The 19,666-nt window shown below is 42.6% G+C and overlaps 1 protein-coding gene across 2 annotated transcripts in view; it reads right to left on the bottom strand.

Moving 5' to 3' along the window:
• USHBP1 (USH1 protein network component harmonin binding protein 1) overlaps window positions 1-19,666 on the bottom strand; it is a 103,675-nt gene that overhangs the window by 9,530 nt on the left and 74,479 nt on the right. For both annotated transcript variants that reach the window (XM_082253641.1, XM_082253642.1), the window contains one exon: window positions 1,424-1,518. In XM_082253641.1, the coding sequence (XP_082109767.1) occupies window positions 1,424-1,518 (95 nt within the window). The remainder of the gene's footprint in view (window positions 1-1,423; window positions 1,519-19,666) is intronic.

The following is a 19,666-nucleotide window of genomic DNA, read 5'->3' as shown; positions in this document are numbered from 1 at the left end:
TGAAGCAGTCATTTCTGCAAAAGGATTCCTGACCAAGTATTGAGTGCATAACTGAACATCATTTTTTGAAGGTTGACTTTTTTTGTATTAAAAACACTTTTCTTTTATTGGTCGGATGAAATATGCTAATTTTTTGAGATAAGAATTTTGGGTTTTCATGAGCTGTATGCCAAAATCATCAATATTAAAACAATAAAAGGCTTGCACTACTTCAGTTGTGTGTAATGAATCTAAAATATATGAAAGTCTAATGTTTATCAGTACATTACAGAAAATAATGAACTTTATCACAATATGCTAATTTTTTGAAAAGGACCTGTATATGGTAGGACCTTTGTGGAGATATTTTTGTTATATTTCATGTTATATGTGACATTGCTGAAATATTAGGTTGCTAAATAATTACCTTGTTTTGGTAACAGACGTCTCTGTGACATCTGATGTCCAAGATAGGAATAACAGGAGACTAATGATAGGGAGGTGATAGGATTAAATCCTTTGCAGAGGAAAGGAGGGAAAGCCAGTTTCAGCATAAAATGATGTCAGCGGCAATGATGCACACTCCAATCCCGAGGAAGCAGATTCAGCTAAAGCACATGGGGAGGTTTGACATCATCACGCTACCAGAAAGGAATCCACTGCTGCCAATGTTGGGTGTTGAGTGGTGCACATGCAAAGGTTGCATTGTCAATTTTGAGTGTTTTTAAGCTGTTTTTAATCTTTAAATAAATTACTATACAGTTTTAAACTTTGGAAGCCTCTTCTTTTTCTTGTCTAACATATAAAAGATTGATTACAAGTGTTTTTGCCAATACTTATTTATAAGTGCTCAATACAATTCAGTGAGCATGCATGCCTAAGGGGGAGCACTTTGATTGCATATCAAAGAGTTTATTTCTGAGCACAGGGAAAGCAGTTGGGGAACTATATTGCTGGAAGGTCGATTATTTTATGGATAATTCTGATCAGAGACTGCAATAGAATAAATGTTGTGTTGATCTATAAACTATTAAAAAGTTGATTTATGTATTGGTATGTGAATTTACATATGTGTAAATAAGTTATTGTTTTAGAAAAGCACTTGATTAATTTTAAGAAGCACAAGCAGTGCTCCAAGCAGTCAATTCTTTTTTAATGTTCTGCCAAAATCACAGACCTTTTACCAGACATGCACTTTATTTCCCAGCCCATCACAATGCACAGGTGGTTCACATCTGTGCTTCATCGTGCATTTAAATATTGGTCAGTTTTGATGTGGGGATGGGTGTTATAGTGCCACGCAAAATGAATGTTGCCACAACACAAAAAATATGAACATGGCTATTAATGCTGATGTTATCTGGACTCGGAATACAAAAGATGAAATTATAAATTGTACTGAAATGTGAATATTAACACAATTTCAAACAGTTAGCATACTTACTGTTTTAAAGACTCTAGTAGCTGTTGCATAACAGGTGAAGATGGCATTTTCTTGCTTTGACATTGCAAAATTCTATCACGACCTGTTTGCTTCTTCTGCAGCAAAGACAAATGATCTTTTATTTACTGCTGATAAACAGAAAATGTTTAATGTCTTGATATACAGTATTTTTAACGTTATGCATTTTGGTGAAACTATACTCTCTTAATCAATTTTAAAGTGAAGTATGGGGGCTGCCATTGCATCTCCAGATCCAGTGAAACTCCTGCCTTTGTAATTATTGTAGGAGCTGGAAAGAGAAGGAGCATTTCTACCCAAAAAGGCAGTGCGTAGGGTATAGAGGGAATAAATACATAGTTTGTGAGATTGAAAAAAGACATCAGTCCATCCAGTTCAACCTATGATGTGTGTGTTGTGTTTGCTGTTAACCGTACATTTTATACGCCTGTATGTTGTGGTCTTTAACCACTTCCCACCCGCCCTATAGGCGATTGAGGTGGGAAAGTGGTTGCATTATCCTGACCGGACGTGATATGAAGGCGGCAGGATAATGCACTCTGCGCGCCCGCATCTCTGATCTCGGTAAAGAGTGTACTGATGTAGGCTCTTTACCATGTGACCAGCTGTGTCCAATTACAGCTGGTCACATAGTACATAGGAAGAGCCGTTGATGGGCTTTTCTTCGTTCGTGCCTGACAGGCACGAGTAGAGGAGAGCCGATCTGCGGCTCTCCTGACGGGGGGGGGGGGGGTCTGTGCTGGTAATCAGAGCATTGATTACCAGTGCAGACTCTTGGGGGGGGGGTGCCACTAGAACCACCAGGGATGCCCACACATGACCCCAGGGATGCCCACCATGGCCACCAGGGATGGCAATCAGAGCTCAGGGAGCCCGCCAGTGCCCTCCCCATCAGTGCTGCCCGCCAGTGCCCTCCCTATCAAGTGCTGCCCACCAGTGTCCATTATTATTGCCATCTATCAGTGCCACCCACCAGTGCCCATTATTGCCCACCAGTGCCGCCTATCAGTGCCCATCAATGCCACCCATCAGTGCTGATAAGAGCCGCCTATCAGTGCCCATCAGTCCCGCCTATCAGTGCCAATCAGTGCCACCTATCAGTGCCCATCAATGCCACCTATCAGTGCCCAGCAGTGCCACCTATCAGTGCCCACCAATGCTGCATATCAATGCTACCTATCAGTGCCACATATCAGTGCCCATCAGTGCCCATCAGTGCTGCCTATCAGCAGTGCGTAGGGTATAGAGGGAATAAATACATAGTTTGTGAGATTGAAAAAAGACATCAGTCCATCCAGTTCAACCTATGATGTGTGTGTTGTGTTTGCTGTTAACCGTACATTTTATACGCCTGTATGTTGTGGTCTTTAACCACTTCCCACCCGCCCTATAGGCGATTGAGGTGGGAAAGTGGTTGCATTATCCTGACCGGACGTGATATGAAGGCGGCAGGATAATGCACTCTGCGCGCCCGCATCTCTGATCTCGGTAAAGAGTGTACTGATGTAGGCTCTTTACCATGTGACCAGCTGTGTCCAATTACAGCTGGTCACATAGTACATAGGAAGAGCCGTTGATGGGCTTTTCTTCGTTCGTGCCTGACAGGCACGAGTAGAGGAGAGCCGATCTGCGGCTCTCCTGACGGGGGGGGGGGGGGTCTGTGCTGGTAATCAGAGCATTGATTACCAGTGCAGACTCTTGGGGGGGGGGGGTGCCACTAGAACCACCAGGGATGCCCACACATGACCCCAGGGATGCCCACCATGGCCACCAGGGATGGCAATCAGAGCTCAGGGAGCCCGCCAGTGCCCTCCCCATCAGTGCTGCCCGCCAGTGCCCTCCCTATCAAGTGCTGCCCACCAGTGTCCATTATTATTGCCATCTATCAGTGCCACCCACCAGTGCCCATTATTGCCCACCAGTGCCGCCTATCAGTGCCCATCAATGCCACCCATCAGTGCTGATAAGAGCCGCCTATCAGTGCCCATCAGTCCCGCCTATCAGTGCCAATCAGTGCCACCTATCAGTGCCCATCAATGCCACCTATCAGTGCCCAGCAGTGCCACCTATCAGTGCCCACCAATGCTGCATATCAATGCTACCTATCAGTGCCACATATCAGTGCCCATCAGTGCTGCCTATCAGTGCCACATATTAGTGCCACCCCATCAGTGCCTCCTCATCAGTGCCTGTCAGTGCAGCCTCATCTGTGCTCATCAGTGCAGGAAAAAACTTATCTATTTACAAAATTGTATAACATAAACAAAAAACTTTTTTTTTTTCAAACTTTTCGGTCTTTTTTTTATTTGTTTAGCAAAAAAGAAAAAACCTTGCGGTGATCAAATACCACCAAAAGAAAGCTCTATTTGTGCGAAAAAAATGACATAAATTTGGTTTAGGTACAGTGTTGCATGACCGCGCAATTGTCATTCAAAATGCAACAGTGCTAAAAGCTGAAAATTGGCCTGGGCAGGAAGGGGGTGAAAGTGCCCTGTATTGAAGTGGTTAAGGTGCCCATCTAATAGTTTTTTGAAAATAGTTACACAGTTTAAATTGTAAGTGTTTCACGGATTTCTAAAACTCCTTTAAGCATGGACATTCCCCCGAATATGCAAGATTATGCAAGATTGTGCTTTTGTTTGTGAATAATATGCTATGATCTGTTTGTTCTTGTGAGAAATGGTGGTCCACATCTCTCTACCACATTTGAATGTATGAAGCGGGGAATTGCCCTCCATTTACAGCAAAATAGAATGTGCAAGCATGAGTGAATGTTGTAGGGGAGGAACTTTGGCATAACATTTCAAATTGAGAGAGGAAATGAAACAGAATCCTGCTTCTGGATAGTGAGGATGTAGTGACAGAGTTGTAAAATCTGCCATAATTCAACTTCTATACTCAGTGTAGAGGTGAATTACTCTGGAGATTTAAGTGTGTTATCGTTTGTAAAAATGCATGCCCATGAAGGCACCCCCTTGGGCAAGAATAAGACTCAGAGCCTCTGAAAAGCAAGGTTTAAAGGAAAGTGTTACTAGGAAAGGGCCATTGGAGAAGAAATTAAAGAAGCTTTGGAGATCTGAAAGGTTTTACAAACTACTGTCAAAGTGGGACCTAGTAGAGCGTCGTTTTTGACTATTGGAAGTGAAGTCTGTAACCAGGGTAGACCATTTTAGGGAAGGGAATCCTGTTCTAATTGTATCCATTTTTTGGTGGTATTTTGGGGACATGGCTGAGAGAACTGCTCTGTTATAACAGATGGGTTTTGGAAATGTAATTTCTCTTTAATTTTTGGAAGTTTAATGGCTTGTACTCACTTTAAGAAAATTGGGCGAACATTTTCATAAACAACTTTCGACAGCCGATTCCGACTTTCCGAACTAAAATTTCTGAAGGGACAAACTCTAAAATTCTTCTTGTACAGGAACAGAATGGACGATTTTCATTTAATATGTACCTTTTTTATACGATAAATATCAGATACGAAGTACTGCACATAATACGAAACAACGAATAGCAAAAAAAAAAAAGCCTTTGTTGTACGAGAATTTTCATACATGTCTATGCTTGCTGTAAAACTTTGAAGATCGTTTGCCCGATTTTCTCATAATATGTATGGGGTTTAAGGATTTGGTGTTTAATTAAATAAAATAGTGTAAAGCAGAAATTAGAAAATAATTTGGGGGGGGGGGGGATAGGGAAAGTTTGTAATAAATATAGCAGTCTTGGGAGATAATAATTTTTATTGGTATTGTGGCCAGTTTTGTGCCATCTACTAAGGTAATTTATTTTAAAGCATTTAAAAGAGTTGTTTAACCTTTAGGTCAAAGATCTTATTAAAATCAGGAGATGTTGTTGCCTAGGTATCCAATGTGGGTAGGGGAAGTTATCCTTAATTTCTTGTATGGTTTTATCTGGTGTCAGGGAATCAATTGCTTCAGGTTTAGTATAATTTATTTGATAATTGGAAAGTAAGCTTGGCTAGTTAAGTTTGAATTAAGTTGGGTTTAGGTTAATACCATTTGTTGGGTAACTAAATAGATTGTGCAGGCTTTCCAAGCACACTGGCCTCTTTTTTCAGGAAATCAGCTAGTAAGATTAAAAGAGTTGCCTTGGGAGAAAGGAAAAAGAGAAGATTGTTGGCATAGGCAGCCACTTTTGACTAGATCAAGTTGCAAAGCTGTAGATGAGCAAGGAGCCCCAAATCATGCATAAGAGAGATTGCATGGTTATGACAAATATTAGTAAGAGGCATAGTATGCATCCCTGGCTGGTGCTGTTATGTAATTTAAGTCAGAAAGGGTATAATTTGTTTTGACTGCAAGGGGGGTATAGAATTGATAGTTTTAATCTATTTATACAGATTATTACCTAGAGCTACAGTATATGAAATATGGTCTCCTAAATGAATTGTTAATTAACCCTGTTGAACATTTCGAGTCTTTGTGGAGACAGCATGATAAATTTAGATTTACAGATATTATCATTAGCTTCTCTACCTGGGACGAAACTTCCTGGCTCTTAATGAGTTCAGGTAAGCAGACAATTTGCTGGGATTTAGTATATTCAGACCTGTATTTAAAAGTGCAATGTTTGCACTCTTACCAATATCAGTAATTACCAAATGTCACTGGGAATGAAAGTGAAGGTACAGCCAGAATTCTGAGTACAGCCAAAATTACCACCAGAACAGAACTTTTTCCTATGGGAACCATAAAAAGCGTCAGCTTCTGATGAACGGTCCTGCTAGCACTAACACACACAGGGGTCCCGGCTGTCAGAATACAATAGCAAAGGGGGAAGATCCTTGCATCCACATTGCTAATTGAAAGAAAAACAACTCACAGTGTGTTCCCAGCCTAAGAGGGGATCCCTTTTCAGGGAATCAAAGGCAAATCTCCTGTTACGAACCTCAGCGTAAAAAGGAATGAAACCGCCGTTTAGTGGATGTACCACCTTTGCAGCATGTACGAATTACCCCTGTAGCACACCAGCATACGAATAATCATTCAAAGAGAGCCCCAAACAATTGAACGGCTTTCTGTATAATAAATCCCCCTCCAAAAACGAGACAAAGCTCCAAGTTGAGGGTAAAAACAGGAACTGTTTATTACATTCCAAGACATACAGTTACACACAGCTAAGGGGCACTCCCCTTAGCCTTGCAGGGGGGGGGGGGGAATGAGACAAGGACCAACCAATGAGAGTTGAACATTTGTACATTTGAAACAGGCAGTCTTAATACACACCCCCTGCGGAGAGATGTCTCCAGCCCAGCTCAACTCAGGCTATTGTCTGTATCATGAATCCACACACAGGAGAGGGGGGGGGGGATGGAGGGGATGGGCTGTAACATTACTTTACATTAACTCAATGCCATGAGTCCTGCCATCTTCCTTAGTTCAGAGGATGAATAAAGAGGAAATAAAATGCAATAAAAGTGCAATGTCCCAAACTCATAAGAAAATGACACAAAGGGGTTTGCAATCCAGAGACAGGGTGATCCGTCACACATAGTGACGGTTAGTACTGTCACATCTCTTCCCCCCAAAGGTAGACTAATTCCAGGTACCAGACCTCCAACTGGTCTGTGCCTGAATTAGTCGGGTAACAAGTCCCAAAGAGTCAATCCAGGGAGTTCCAAGTAAATCTTCCATGGCCCTCCCCTCCCAAATCAAAACCTATCCCATATGACTGTACTCCATCCAAACATTCAAGCATCTGGACCTCAGAATGTAAGTAGGTCTCCGTGATGTGGGCCCGGGATCTGGACCGGCAGGAACGCTGAGGTCAAGTGGCCTAGGTCGTTCCCCAGTAAGACATCAGTGGGGAGCTCCTGTATCAACCCCACATCAATCAGACCTGACCCAGCACCCCAATTCAATCTGGTGCACCCCTCCCCCTGCTACACGTACCACTACTGAACCTCCAGTTCGGGCGGCATCTGGGACCAAATGTCGCTTGACCAAAGTGAGAGTGGCTCCCATGTCTCGGAGACCTCGCACAGGCTTTCCATTTAACTGGACAGCTTGGCAATGGTGCTGGCGGTTCTCTGTAGCGGCTTTCACTAGGTCAGCTTCGTGAAGGGTACCCAATTGCACCTCGGTTGGTTTGAATATTGGTATGACTGGGGGAGCCTCTGCGTGATAGTAGGGGACCGTTGTCTTTACTGGAGGGGGTGACCCTGGTCGGATCCATGCAGCTTGGTCCCTGCTCTGGGTACAGTCTCGTTGGTAGTGCCCAACCTGCTTGCACCTGTAGCACTGTACCCCACTGCGGGATTGGTATCTGCGTGCCTGCGAGTTGGAGGAGTCCCCCCCTCTCTGTGGTAGGGGTGGTCCAAGATTGGTAATCCGGGGCTTGAGCATTGGTCTGAGGCTAGGTTGTTGCTGCCTGTGGCCATGGTAGTAGTGGACGGCTTGGACCGGGTCTGCTTCATGGAGGACGCCCCAACATTCCTCCTGCTCAATGCAGTGAGCAGCAGGCTGGTAGTTGCGTGGATTTCTGCCGGCTGGCCGTCTCCATGACTGCGCCTGATTGGCTGTGTTCAACGGGCACTCCGGCCTTTTGTGCCCAAGCTGTTTGCATCCAAAGCACCGGATGGGTTGCGAATAATCCCTGGAGTTAAAACGGGGTGGCTGGGCATAGCTGTCGGTTGCAGGCAAAGCCGGGGTGCGGTGTGCTGGAGCCTGGTAAATAGTAGTATTGGTGGGTGCTGCTTGTCGGTATTCCACCCTGGCAGGAGCTTTGGGCACATTATCATCCAGCTTACGAGCGTCTGTATATTCATCTGCCAATCAAGCAGCTTCCGGGAAAGTGGAGGGTTTACGGTCCCGGACCCATTCTCTGACCCCGGCAGGTAACTTGTTGAAGCAATGTTCCAACATAAACACTTGTAAGATTTCCTCCCCAGATACAGCTTGGCATCCTGCCATCCAGTGGGTTGCTGCACGGTGTACTCTGCATGCCCACTCCATATAGGAGTCACTCGCTTGCTTGGGGGTCTCTCTGAACCTCCGCCGGTATACTTCTGGCGTTACTGCATACCTGGCCAACAGGGCATCTTTAACGGCCTGGTAATCTATAATTTCCTCCTCTGGGATGGCCCAAAAAGCATCGCTGGCCCGGCCGGACAATTTCCCAGAGAGGATGGTGACCCATTAGTCCGTGGGCACCCTGTGTAAGGTACACTGCCTTTCAAAGTCTGCCAAAAATCCATCAATCTCCCCCTCAGATTCCACAAAAGTTTTAAACGCAGCAAAAGGTACCTTCTTTCTTCCCACATTATTATGGGGTGCCTCCACTGCTGCAGCTCCTCTTGCTTGCAGTTGGGCTGTTACCGCTGCTTGCACTCGTTCCACAATGTCAGCTGTAGGGTTGGGGCCAAAATGTGCCAGCCTTATTTGCACTGCCCGGTTAAATTGTATTTCCTCGGGTGTTAAATCCAAGATGCCGGTCACATTAGCTCTCTCCTTTTCTTGTTCTGCATCCATCTCCAACAATTGAGCAATGATCTCTCGTTTTCTTTAAATTACCTGCTGGTCGTCCTCTACATTGCAATAACTTTTTGAGGGTAATCCGTTTCAGCTCCTAATACTGCATCGGTAGCTGTTCTGGGCGGTGGGACTCATCCCGTCGCTTGCCACCAATTGTTACGGACCGTTTCAGCAGACAAGGGGTTAAAATCCGTTTAGGCGATATGCCCCTTTCTGAGAGACAGGCACAGCTACTTGCAGGACACCAAACTCCCGAACTGGATACAAAATAGCACTCCAACCTGGAACCTCACGAATAGCTGCTAGCAGACGAACAGGAAAAGCATACATCAGCTTACACTCCTAGCAATCAGTCTCCAACAGCATACAGTGAATCCCCCCAAGAACGAGACAAGGCTCCGTGTGAGGTTCAAGCAGTGGACTGACTTAGAACTGTTTATTAAATCCACACAAACACATTATATACACTATCAGGTAATGTGAGTTTCATTGCATTAGCATATGCAGATAGATTTGTAAACAGGCACAAAATAACACTAAACTAATTATCTAGCCACCTGGCCAGAACAATGCAAGGTCATTAGCATGTAAGAATGGAACAGGAATACTTAGCACACCCGACAATAGGTGAATGCAAAGCCACCTCAGGCCAAAAGCAACATTTTCATAACTTCTAAAATATGCATCACATTCAAATAAAACTCACATTTTCAGAATCAGCATACTTCAAATGCAAACATAACCAAAAATCATAGAAATCCCTACAGGGGTTAAAAAGTTAGACGGAAGTCCTTTTCTGACCGACCGCAGGCACGTTTTCATGCCCAAATACAGTCTTAAAGGGGTAAAAGCCCCTAGGTCCATAGTCATATTGCAGGAGGCAAGCAACCAGGCTTCTCCAACGCCCAGTGGCGAGATTGGTCTCGTCACATCTCCTTAAAGTGTAACTAAACCCACAGCAGTAAAATCAGACTGTATATGTAGTAAAGCATGCTTGTTATACTCACTGTGGAACTTAAAGGGTTAATTCTCTACATTGTGTCATCTGATCCCAACCTTCTTTCACTGTCCCCAATCTAGCTCCTGATAAGACAAGAGCCTTTGGAGTCACTCTACACATGCTCAGTTTGGTGTGTATTGCTACAGAGTTTTTTTCTTTGGAGGGTGCATGTGATCAGGGCCCAATCAGCACTGTCCAGACAGAGGGTCAGGGTTCCTGCAGCCTCAAAGGACAGTCAGGGTAGAATGAAAACTCCTCCTCCAGACTTTAACCAGACACTGATAAAAGTCATAAGATTGCTACATACTGCTAATGAGAAAAGATATTGAGCAGTTTATATTTACTAAAACGTGGAAGATCAGATATAGTGACTGCAGGGTCCTGGGTTTAGTAATACTTTAATGAGACATAGTTGGCAAACAACATGACAGCATTTTTTTTTTTAATCTCACCTATTCTATCGAAAAAAAAAAAAAAATGTTGGCTTTAGGTGTACTTTAAACAGGAGGCTGTTCAAAGCGCTCTGGTCACTGTCTAGACTGGATGGACTAGTTCACAGATAGAGCTATGAACCCCATGGAGGATTCTCCCAGTGGGCAATACAGGGACAAACCAGAATAGAGAAAATAACTGTGGAAGGTTGTGTGCAATCAGTTCATGATAGTATTGTAATATACAAATGGTTCTCAAACCAATATGTACTCCTTGAAGCCAAAGTTGATTTCTAAAGGTTCTTAGAGTCAATCCTTGGGATGAAAGTCCAAGATACTGGAAGAGTATCCGGTTTTGAAAAAGTCAAAAAAGGGATGACCCTTAGTTTCATTGCAAATTGTCTTGTACTGCTTGGGTATGAGTAAGAAGTGAAACAGGTACATTACCAAAGTTAAAAAATGAGAAATCCGCGCTTAGGATAATTTCAAGCCTCTGATATAATAAATACTGGCTGCAGCCCACCTATACACTATATTCCTAGAAATATAGTAAGATGAAAAGATAACAGGAGAGGTGTATGGCGCTGCCAAAATATGTTAAATATTCTGTGTGTCTTAGGCTTCTTTCACACGGCCGCTAGGTTTATTTCGTCCGCTGCGGCACTTTTTTTTTTTATGGACACGGATGACACTTGTGTCATCTGGTCCGTATGTCCGCATATCATCCCATCCGTTTGCGGATGATATACGGACATAATGTATGTCTATGTGATTGCGGATGTCAGCGGATGACACCGCTGACATCCGATTTTGCGTCCTTTCTGTTTTTATAAACGGAAGAAAAATAGGGTTCTGTTCCGTTCCAAAAAACGGAACAGAACTGAAAGGACGCAAATCGGATGTCAGCGGATAGTCATCCCCTGACATCCGCAATCCCATTGACATGCATTATGTCCGTATATCACCCGCAAACGGATGGGGTGATATACGGACATACGGAACGCCCGTGTGAAAGGGGCCTTACAATGAAGCTACATAAATATAAATATAAGATGTGTCTCTCCACTGTAGATGTTAATAAAGTGTCAAGTGCATTAAAGGTGACTGGTGAAGGTAAATTTAACTATAATAAGTGATCCAACCCTGTGAGGGGTATATGATGGTGCTAAAACAATTGAAAAAAGAAAAAAATAATAATAATAATATGTGGAAAATCCAATGTGAATAAAAGTGAATGAAAAATGTGAATAAAATTAAATTGATGTAAGTAGTGTCAGCCTATTAAATAGGGCAATTGATAAAAAATTGGTAAAAAATCAATTGAGTTGGTTCCACTTAAAAAAATGCAATATTGTGAAGTGTTAGAAAAATATATAAAAAATATATAAAAAATATACAATACTGTGAAGTATAAAACAAGGTACTACACAATAAATAGTATCATATATAGACACAAGATAAATGAAAAATCTTATAAAACCGCTCTAAAATCTGACACAGATAGTCCAAGTACTGGTAAGTCCGTAATGACTAGAAAAGTCAAAAAGGAGGGAGGGTGGTCCCACAATGGAATACCCTTCTTAAAGAGAGAGAGCAAAAAGTGACTTGAGTGCAGGTGCTCTATTGGAGAATTTTTAGAGGTGCTCGGATGTCGGTGACAATTCAGTGCTCCCTGCACCCCTTGGACCGCACTCACCAGAGTTGAACACCCCTACAGGGGTATCAGGCCTTCGGTAAATAATCCTGGGGTCCCCTTCTCTGGTTACTAGGGTGGTCCAATATTCTCCCCGAGTCCTGCGTACCAAGGTCCTTTGGGGTTAGGGTCCACGGGTATAAGGTATATGTGGGGGAAGAAGGCTCACATAGAGTAGTACCGCTTTAAAATTGCTTTATTTCAATCAAAAAAAGGGGGTACTCACAAACAAGAAAAGGAAAATCAGCATGTAAACGGCAATAGAAGCGCACTTCCGGGGGTTTGCCGTTTACATGCTGATTTTCCTTTTCTTGTTTGTGAGTACCCCCTTTTTTTGATTGAAATTTTGATTGTCAGATTTTAGAGCGGTTTTATAAGATTTTTCATTTATCTTGTGTCTATATATGATACTATTTATTGTGTAGTACCTTGTTTTATACTTCACAGTATTGTATATTTTTTATATATTTTTTATATATTTTTCTAACACTTCACAATATTGCATTTTTTTAAGTGGAACCAACTCAATTGATTTTTTACCATTTTTTTTATCAATTGCCCTATTTAATAGGCTGACACTACTTACATCAATTTAATTTTATTCACATTTTTCATTCACTTTTATTCACATTGGATTTTCCACATATTATTATTATTATTTTTTTCTTTTTTCAATTGTTTTAGCACCATCATATACCCCTCACAGGGTTGGATCACTTATTATAGTTAAATTTACCTTCACCAGTCACCTTTAATGCACTTGGCACTTTATTAACATCTACAGTGGAGAGACACATCTTATATTTATATTTATGTAGCATCATTGTAAGACACACGGAATATTTAACATATTTTGGCAGCGCCATACACCTCTCCTGTTATCTTTACATTACCAAAGTTGATGTCATCATATCTTCATAAGGCCTAACTAATGGTGACAGAATGAATGGATGGCCTGCAATATTAGGATGGACAGTTGCAGATTTCCGAAGAGTGTAAACTAGTGTGCCAGTGGTAGTCTGTGAAAAAAAAAATTGCCCTTTGAGCAGAGTAAAGGAATTAGATCAATTTAAGACCCAATCTGCTGCAGCCTCTGGGGTTCCTGGGTAAAACTTACTTGGGACATCTTCAGGCCGAATAAGAGCACCTGCTTTCCTTCAGAGGTGGTGGGGTTTGCAGAGTACCCTTCAATGCAGTTTGGAATCGGAAACAGTTAAAGCGGGGTTCCACCCAAAAGTGGAACTTCCGCTTTAAATACACCTCACCCCCTGACATGCCACATTTTGGCATGTCATCTTTTTTGGGGGGAAGTGGGTACCTAGATTTGAGAGGTACCCGCTCCCACTTCCACTCGGGCTGCCTAGGCAGCTTGAGCAGAAGTTCTCCTCTCCCCCTCCCTCAATGCAATCTTTTGGGACACGTCAGAGGTCCCAGAAGATTGCCTGGCCATTCACAACATGCAGTGTGACTCGCGCATGCACAGTGCGCACCCGGTTGTGAGTGTGAGTGTGTGTTTATTAAAAAGTCAGCAGTTACACTTTTTGTAGCTGCTGACTTTTAATAAATACAAAAACTAGTGGAACTCCACTTTAAGTATCCAAGAACTGATAAGGGACTAGGAGCTGTGGGATATTGAAATTTAAAAGACAAGTTGCCAATAGCAATTTCCAGATAGCAGGGATAACTTGCCACAAATTTGTGACAGTATTGAACTTTAAAGTCTGTTAACTTGCTGCACCTTTTCACTGGCAAGTTGTACACTTGCAGAGTACTTGAAGCACAAGTTCTAGTTGACACTTTTCCAATACGTAGCAAATTTTCATGGCAAGTCTCTAGCAAGAGCAATGTTGCAGTGGTGAGTCTACAGCAAGAGCTCTGCAAGTCTACAGCTTCAACATTCAGCCACAGTGTCCCTTGTGGTGAGATGACTTTCGCACAACATAACTGAACCAGAACTTGCAGCAGACTTGCAAAATGTTTGCAACGAAAGTTGATTTGAATTGGAGTTGGATTCAGGAGACACACGGGGCCTCAGCCGGGGAGCACTGTCGCTTTCTCCAACTAAAACATTGGATTGCTGCCCTGTGCTGCACGTCCACCTATCCATATCAAAAGACCTTCTTCGAACATATATACCAACATACCCGGGGGGCCCCTCGTCTCATCTCCGCCATTTATGCTTCCTGGAACTGACTCCCGTCACCTCTCTGCTACATGTCTCAATTAGAGCGGGACCTCCAATCCCCAATAGATCTAGAAGACTGGAGTGGGGCCTGGAAGACAGTTGCAAAATGTTCTTTGAACACAAATACGCTGGAAGCTGCGTATAAGGTTCTTTTCAGGTGGTACTGGGTCCCTACTCGGATCTCTCATGCTTACCCTGGGAGTGGTGATAGATGCTTTCGTAACTGTGGACAAAGGGGGGATGTTCTGCATACCTGGTGGTCCTGCCCAAGACTGATGGGGTTCTGGTCCAGGGTTTTTGTCCTGCTCCAGACCCTCTTCCATATAACGGTCTGCAGGGATCCAAGGTTGGCTTTACTACACTGCCCGATTTCCGGCCTATACGCACCCCAACAGAAGCTGGCTGCTTATCTTTTTATCTCTGCTAGGCAGACTATAGCCCAGGCTTGGAATACCCCACACGTTGCCTTTCAGGGGGTGAAGTCACACATGACTGTCCTAATGCTCCATGAGCAGATGTCTAGCATCGTGAACGATTCACATTCTAAATTCCTCAAAATCTGGGAACCATGGATTTCCAGTGAGTTTCCTTCGCTCCCACTGGCTTGTTCGGGCCTTCTCTGACTGCTTCTGACGGTGATCCTTAACCTGAGTTCACCGTTCTACTTCCTTTTTCCTTTCTAGATTCCGTCTTTTTAAGCTCCTTTTATACTTTCTTTCTGGTTCTTCCTTTCCTGCTCCCCTTTCTTTATACTTTTACAAATAAATGTGGGGTTGGTCTCAGGACTTGGAGCACTACTGGGATGACTTCGAGAAAGCCGTGGTGTGCGGCCTCTTCCCTTTCTCCCACTTTTCTGGCCCCTCCCCTTCCCCCTTTTTTTTTTCTTCTTTTCTTTTTACATTAAGGACCCTCCAATATCATCTTGATTATATGAAGGTTTTCAATAACGAGTGTTCTGTTTGTATCCCTTTTTGGACTCCTCTGTAATGCAGCCCCTGCGTGGGCGATTTATATGCTTACTTATAATCTTTTATGTTGTGTTATAAAACCAATAAATACATTGATTGAAACAGAATTGGAGTTGGAGTCATGCAATGCAGACTTGCTGCAATTAGGCAACAAACTTGTGAAGCTTGGCGAGTCTAGCAATAGCTTAGCAAGTCATTTTCAAACTTGCAGCACAATTGTTTGATATCTGGCTGTTTGAGGGCTGGGAGGGCTGACCCCATTTATAAGATGGGTGGGAAGGGTCAGGGGAGACCCCATTTATAGGATTCTCCTCTTGGTTTTATTTTCTTTAGGAGCGGTCACAGAAAATGACGTATAGATAATGTCCTTCTGGAGAGATCAGGTAGGATGTCTATTTGCACACTTCCATTTCTAGGATGCCTGTCACATCTTTTTCAAAACAGAGTGCATGCAGCTTGCAGGGGTCTGGAAGGGTCAGCTTGCAAGCGCCTAGAATTGTGCGCACCTGATCAAGTTCTAAGTAAACTGTAGCAGATTTATTAAGAAAGGTTGTTTCATCTGCTGCAGTTTTCAATATCCAATTGCAATGCAACTGAATGCATGGAGAATAGTTGTTCCAAAAATCTATTTGTGTCCTTTATTCCACTAATTGCTTATTTGCACCCCTCCATTTCTAGGATGTCTAACGCATCTTTTTAGAGTAGAAGTGTATGCAGCTTGCTGGGGTCTGGAAGGGTCAGCTTGCAAGGGCATAGAATTTTGCATGCCCGATCAAGTTCTAAGTAAGATTTAGCAGATTTATTAAGAAAGGTTGTTTTATCTGCTGCCATTTTCAATATCATCCAATTGCAATGCAATTGGATGCATGGAGAATTGTTGCTCCAAAAATCTATATGTGTCCTTTATTCTACTAATTGATGTTTACGCAGGAATTTAAATCATTGATTAAGAATGGGAAGCGAGAAAGTATATTGACTAAAAAAAGAAGGATGATATTTGGTACCTCAAGTCCCAAAGAGGCCCACTATATGTACCTCGGTAGGCTCCTTGACATCTAGGTATGGGAATATATAGATATATTTTTGCAAATTTTTGGGTGATAGCAGCGAGGATAAAATGCAATGTAGATGTGACCACTAGAAGGAGTGTGGTTAATATGTGATATATAGTGATAGATGCATTAACCCCGGGTTCTGTTGTACACCAGAACAGGGAAAAATTTCTGACCAGAACCCTATTAAAGTCTATGGGACCAGAAATTGAAAAATCAAAAGTCCCCATTTTTAGGGCTTATATGCAACTTATTGGCCATTTAAAGGGTATGGGCGCCTGGATGCTGTCCTGGGGCACATGTATCAGTGCAAAAAAAAAAAAAAGATAAAAAATATATTTTTGAAATGAGCAGTGATTTCAGTAATGCTTAACCACTTAAGCCCCGGAAGATTTTACCCCCTTCCTGACCAGGGGGTTTTTTGCGATTTTTTACTGCGTGAATTTAACGGACAATTGCGTGGTCGTGCGACGCTGTACCCAAACAAATTTCTTTTTTTTCCCACAAACAGAGCTTTCTTTTGGTGGTATTTGATCACCTGTGCGATTTTTTGATCATGTGCTATAAACAAAAAAAGAGCGTAATTTTTGCAAAAATAACAATATTTTTCACTTTTTTTTATATGAAATTCCCCCCCAAAAAAATGTAAAAATCAAAATTTTTTAACATTTTTGGCCAAATTGTTTTATGCTACATATGTTTGGTAAAAAAAAATCGCAAAAAGCGTATTTTGATTGGTTTGCGCAAAAGTTATCGGGTTTACTAACAAAAGGGATAGATTTTTGTCATTTTTGGTGGTTTTTTTTTAACGAGTAATGGCGGCGATCTGCGATTTTTTTTGCGGTACTGCGACATTGCGGCGGACAGATCGGACCCTTGACTGACATTTTTGACACTTTTGGGGGTACCAGTGACATTACTGCAGTAATCAGTGCTATATATATGCACTGGTACTGCAAAAATGACACTGGCAGGGAAGGGGTTAACTGTATTGGACAGGGAGGGGTTAAGTGTGTCCTAGGGGCGTGATTCTAACTGTAGTGGGACATGGCTATTGGTGTAAAAACAAAGATCAACGGTTCTACATAGTAGAACCGTCTGATCTCCATTTTTACACAGGGGAGAATGACAGGCGGCTTGTTTACATAAGCCGCTCTGCCTTTCTCCCGCTGTACCGACGATCTGCGAGTGACCGGCGGACATCGGGTCCGCCGGTCACACGCCCGCACTCCTCCCTGAATGAGCCGAGGCGGGTGCGCGCCTCAGCGGGCACGCGCTCGCCCGCTATTGGCTCCAATCCCAGTGACAGGCGAGTGGCGTAGACCTACTTCACTCTGCCTGGCCGGGGCTGACTGCCGCAGTAAATATACTGTGCGCAGTCGGCAACCGGTTAAAGTAAAAAAATAAAAATTAAAAATTCCTTTAAATTTAGTGCCTGGGGGGTCCCCTTAGTCTGCCTGTAAAGTGGCCCACCTGTACACCTGTGTATAGAACCTGCTGCAGCAAAACTGACATATATCAAGAAAAAAATTACATTTAAATTGATTTTCCCTGCAAGCTTTCTTTATTTTCTAAACAACAGCTTGGGGAGCCAGTCTGTATGAAGATGCCACATTTGAGTACACTCTGAACAACATTATAGATTTTTTAGATAAATTATTTTCTTCGGCAGACTTTGAATGGAAAAACTATTTGCACCACAGAGCAAGCCTTATGTGAAGAAGCCAAACTATAGTACACTCAGGCCAAGATTAACGTTTTTTCTTAGCTAAAGTCTTGTGTCTCTTTCGCAGACTTTGGATAGAAGTAACAGGTGCAGAAAAATTAGGCATGAGGTGTTGGTGGTGCCTTCACACCATAATGCTTCACAGTTAGCATTGGCAAATGCAGCATTGGACTTTGCTCTTAAAACTTATGTCACACAGGTGTGTAAAAATTGGGCCTTGGGTGTTGGTGGTGCTTTCACACCATAATCCTTCACACTTAGCATTGGCAAACGCTGGATTGGATTCTGCTCTTCAAAAATTATTTCACACAGGTGCGAAAAAAATGGGCTTTGGGAGTTGGTGGTGCCTGCACACTGTAACTCCTCATGGTTACTCTTGAAAGGTGTAGAACTGGACCCTGCTGCAAAAAAACTCAAATTATATGCACTTGGCTGTCACACTGGTGCACAAAAATTGGGCCTTAAGTGTTGGTTTTGCCTCCGCACCATAACCCTATAGAGGTACTCTTGATGAAAGCAAGAATTGTCTTTCCTATAAAAAATTTAAATTATATGCACCTGTCAAACAGGTGCGGAATAATTGGGTTTTAAATGCTGGCGGTGCCTGCACATTTTAGACCCTTACAGTTACTCTTGGAGAGCGCAGGACTGGACCCTGATGTTAAAAAATGGAAATGAAATGCACTTGTGATACAGGTTCAGAAACATTTAGCTTTGAGTGCTAATTGTGCCCATGAAACCTATACCAAAAAATGACAGAAAGATAAAATAAACACCCACAAAGCTAGGCAGCCTAGACAGTCTTGCAGAGATTCAAGATCCCCAACAAATTTAATTAGTAACATCGGCATTAGGGGCTTGATACCTGCTGCTAATCCAGGACTGATTCAATTTTAGAAATGTCAGCCAGTCAACAGAGTGTGTGGCACCCCAGCAGCTCAATTGCATACTTGGCAAATTCTGGCCAATGGTCTATTCTCATGACCCAGTAACCCAGTGGATCGTCTACTGTAAAGCTCTCCATGTCTGTTTCACCCCTAAATAATCTTCCACCATATGATGCATGTGTACAACTAAAAATATATGCAACTTGAGGGTTGGAGAGCATTGATGTGGGTATATGAAAAAAAATAAATAAATATATATATATATATAGTATCTCACAAAAGTGAGTACACCCCACACATTTTTGTAAATATTTTATTATATCTTTTCATGTGACAACACTGGAGAAATGACACTTTGCTACAATGTATAGTAGTGAGTGTACAGCTTGTATAACACTGTAAATTTGCTGTCCCCTCAAAAAAAAACTCAACACACAGCCATTAATGTCTAAACCGCTTTCAACAAAAGTAAGTACACTCCTAAGTGAAAATGTCTAAATTGGGCCCAATTAGCCATTTTTCCTCCCCGCTGTCATGTGACTCATTAGTGTTACAGGGTCTCAGGTGTAAATGGGGAGTAGATGTGTAAAATTTGGTGTTATCGCTCTCACGTTCTTATACTGGTCACTGGAAGTTCAACATAAGACCTCATTGCAAAGAACTCTCTGAGGATCTGAAAAAAAGAATTGTTGCTCTACATAAAGATAGCCTAGGCCAGTGATGGTGAACCTTGGCACCCCCGATGTTTTGGAACTACATTTCCCATGATGCTCGTGCACTCTGCATTGTA

The sequence above is a fragment of the Pelophylax lessonae genome (assembly GCF_965119305.1).
Source record: "Pelophylax lessonae genome assembly, chromosome: 1".
NCBI classification, from domain to species: domain Eukaryota; kingdom Metazoa; phylum Chordata; class Amphibia; order Anura; family Ranidae; genus Pelophylax; species Pelophylax lessonae.
This window is presented reverse-complemented; position numbering and strand designations above follow the sequence as displayed.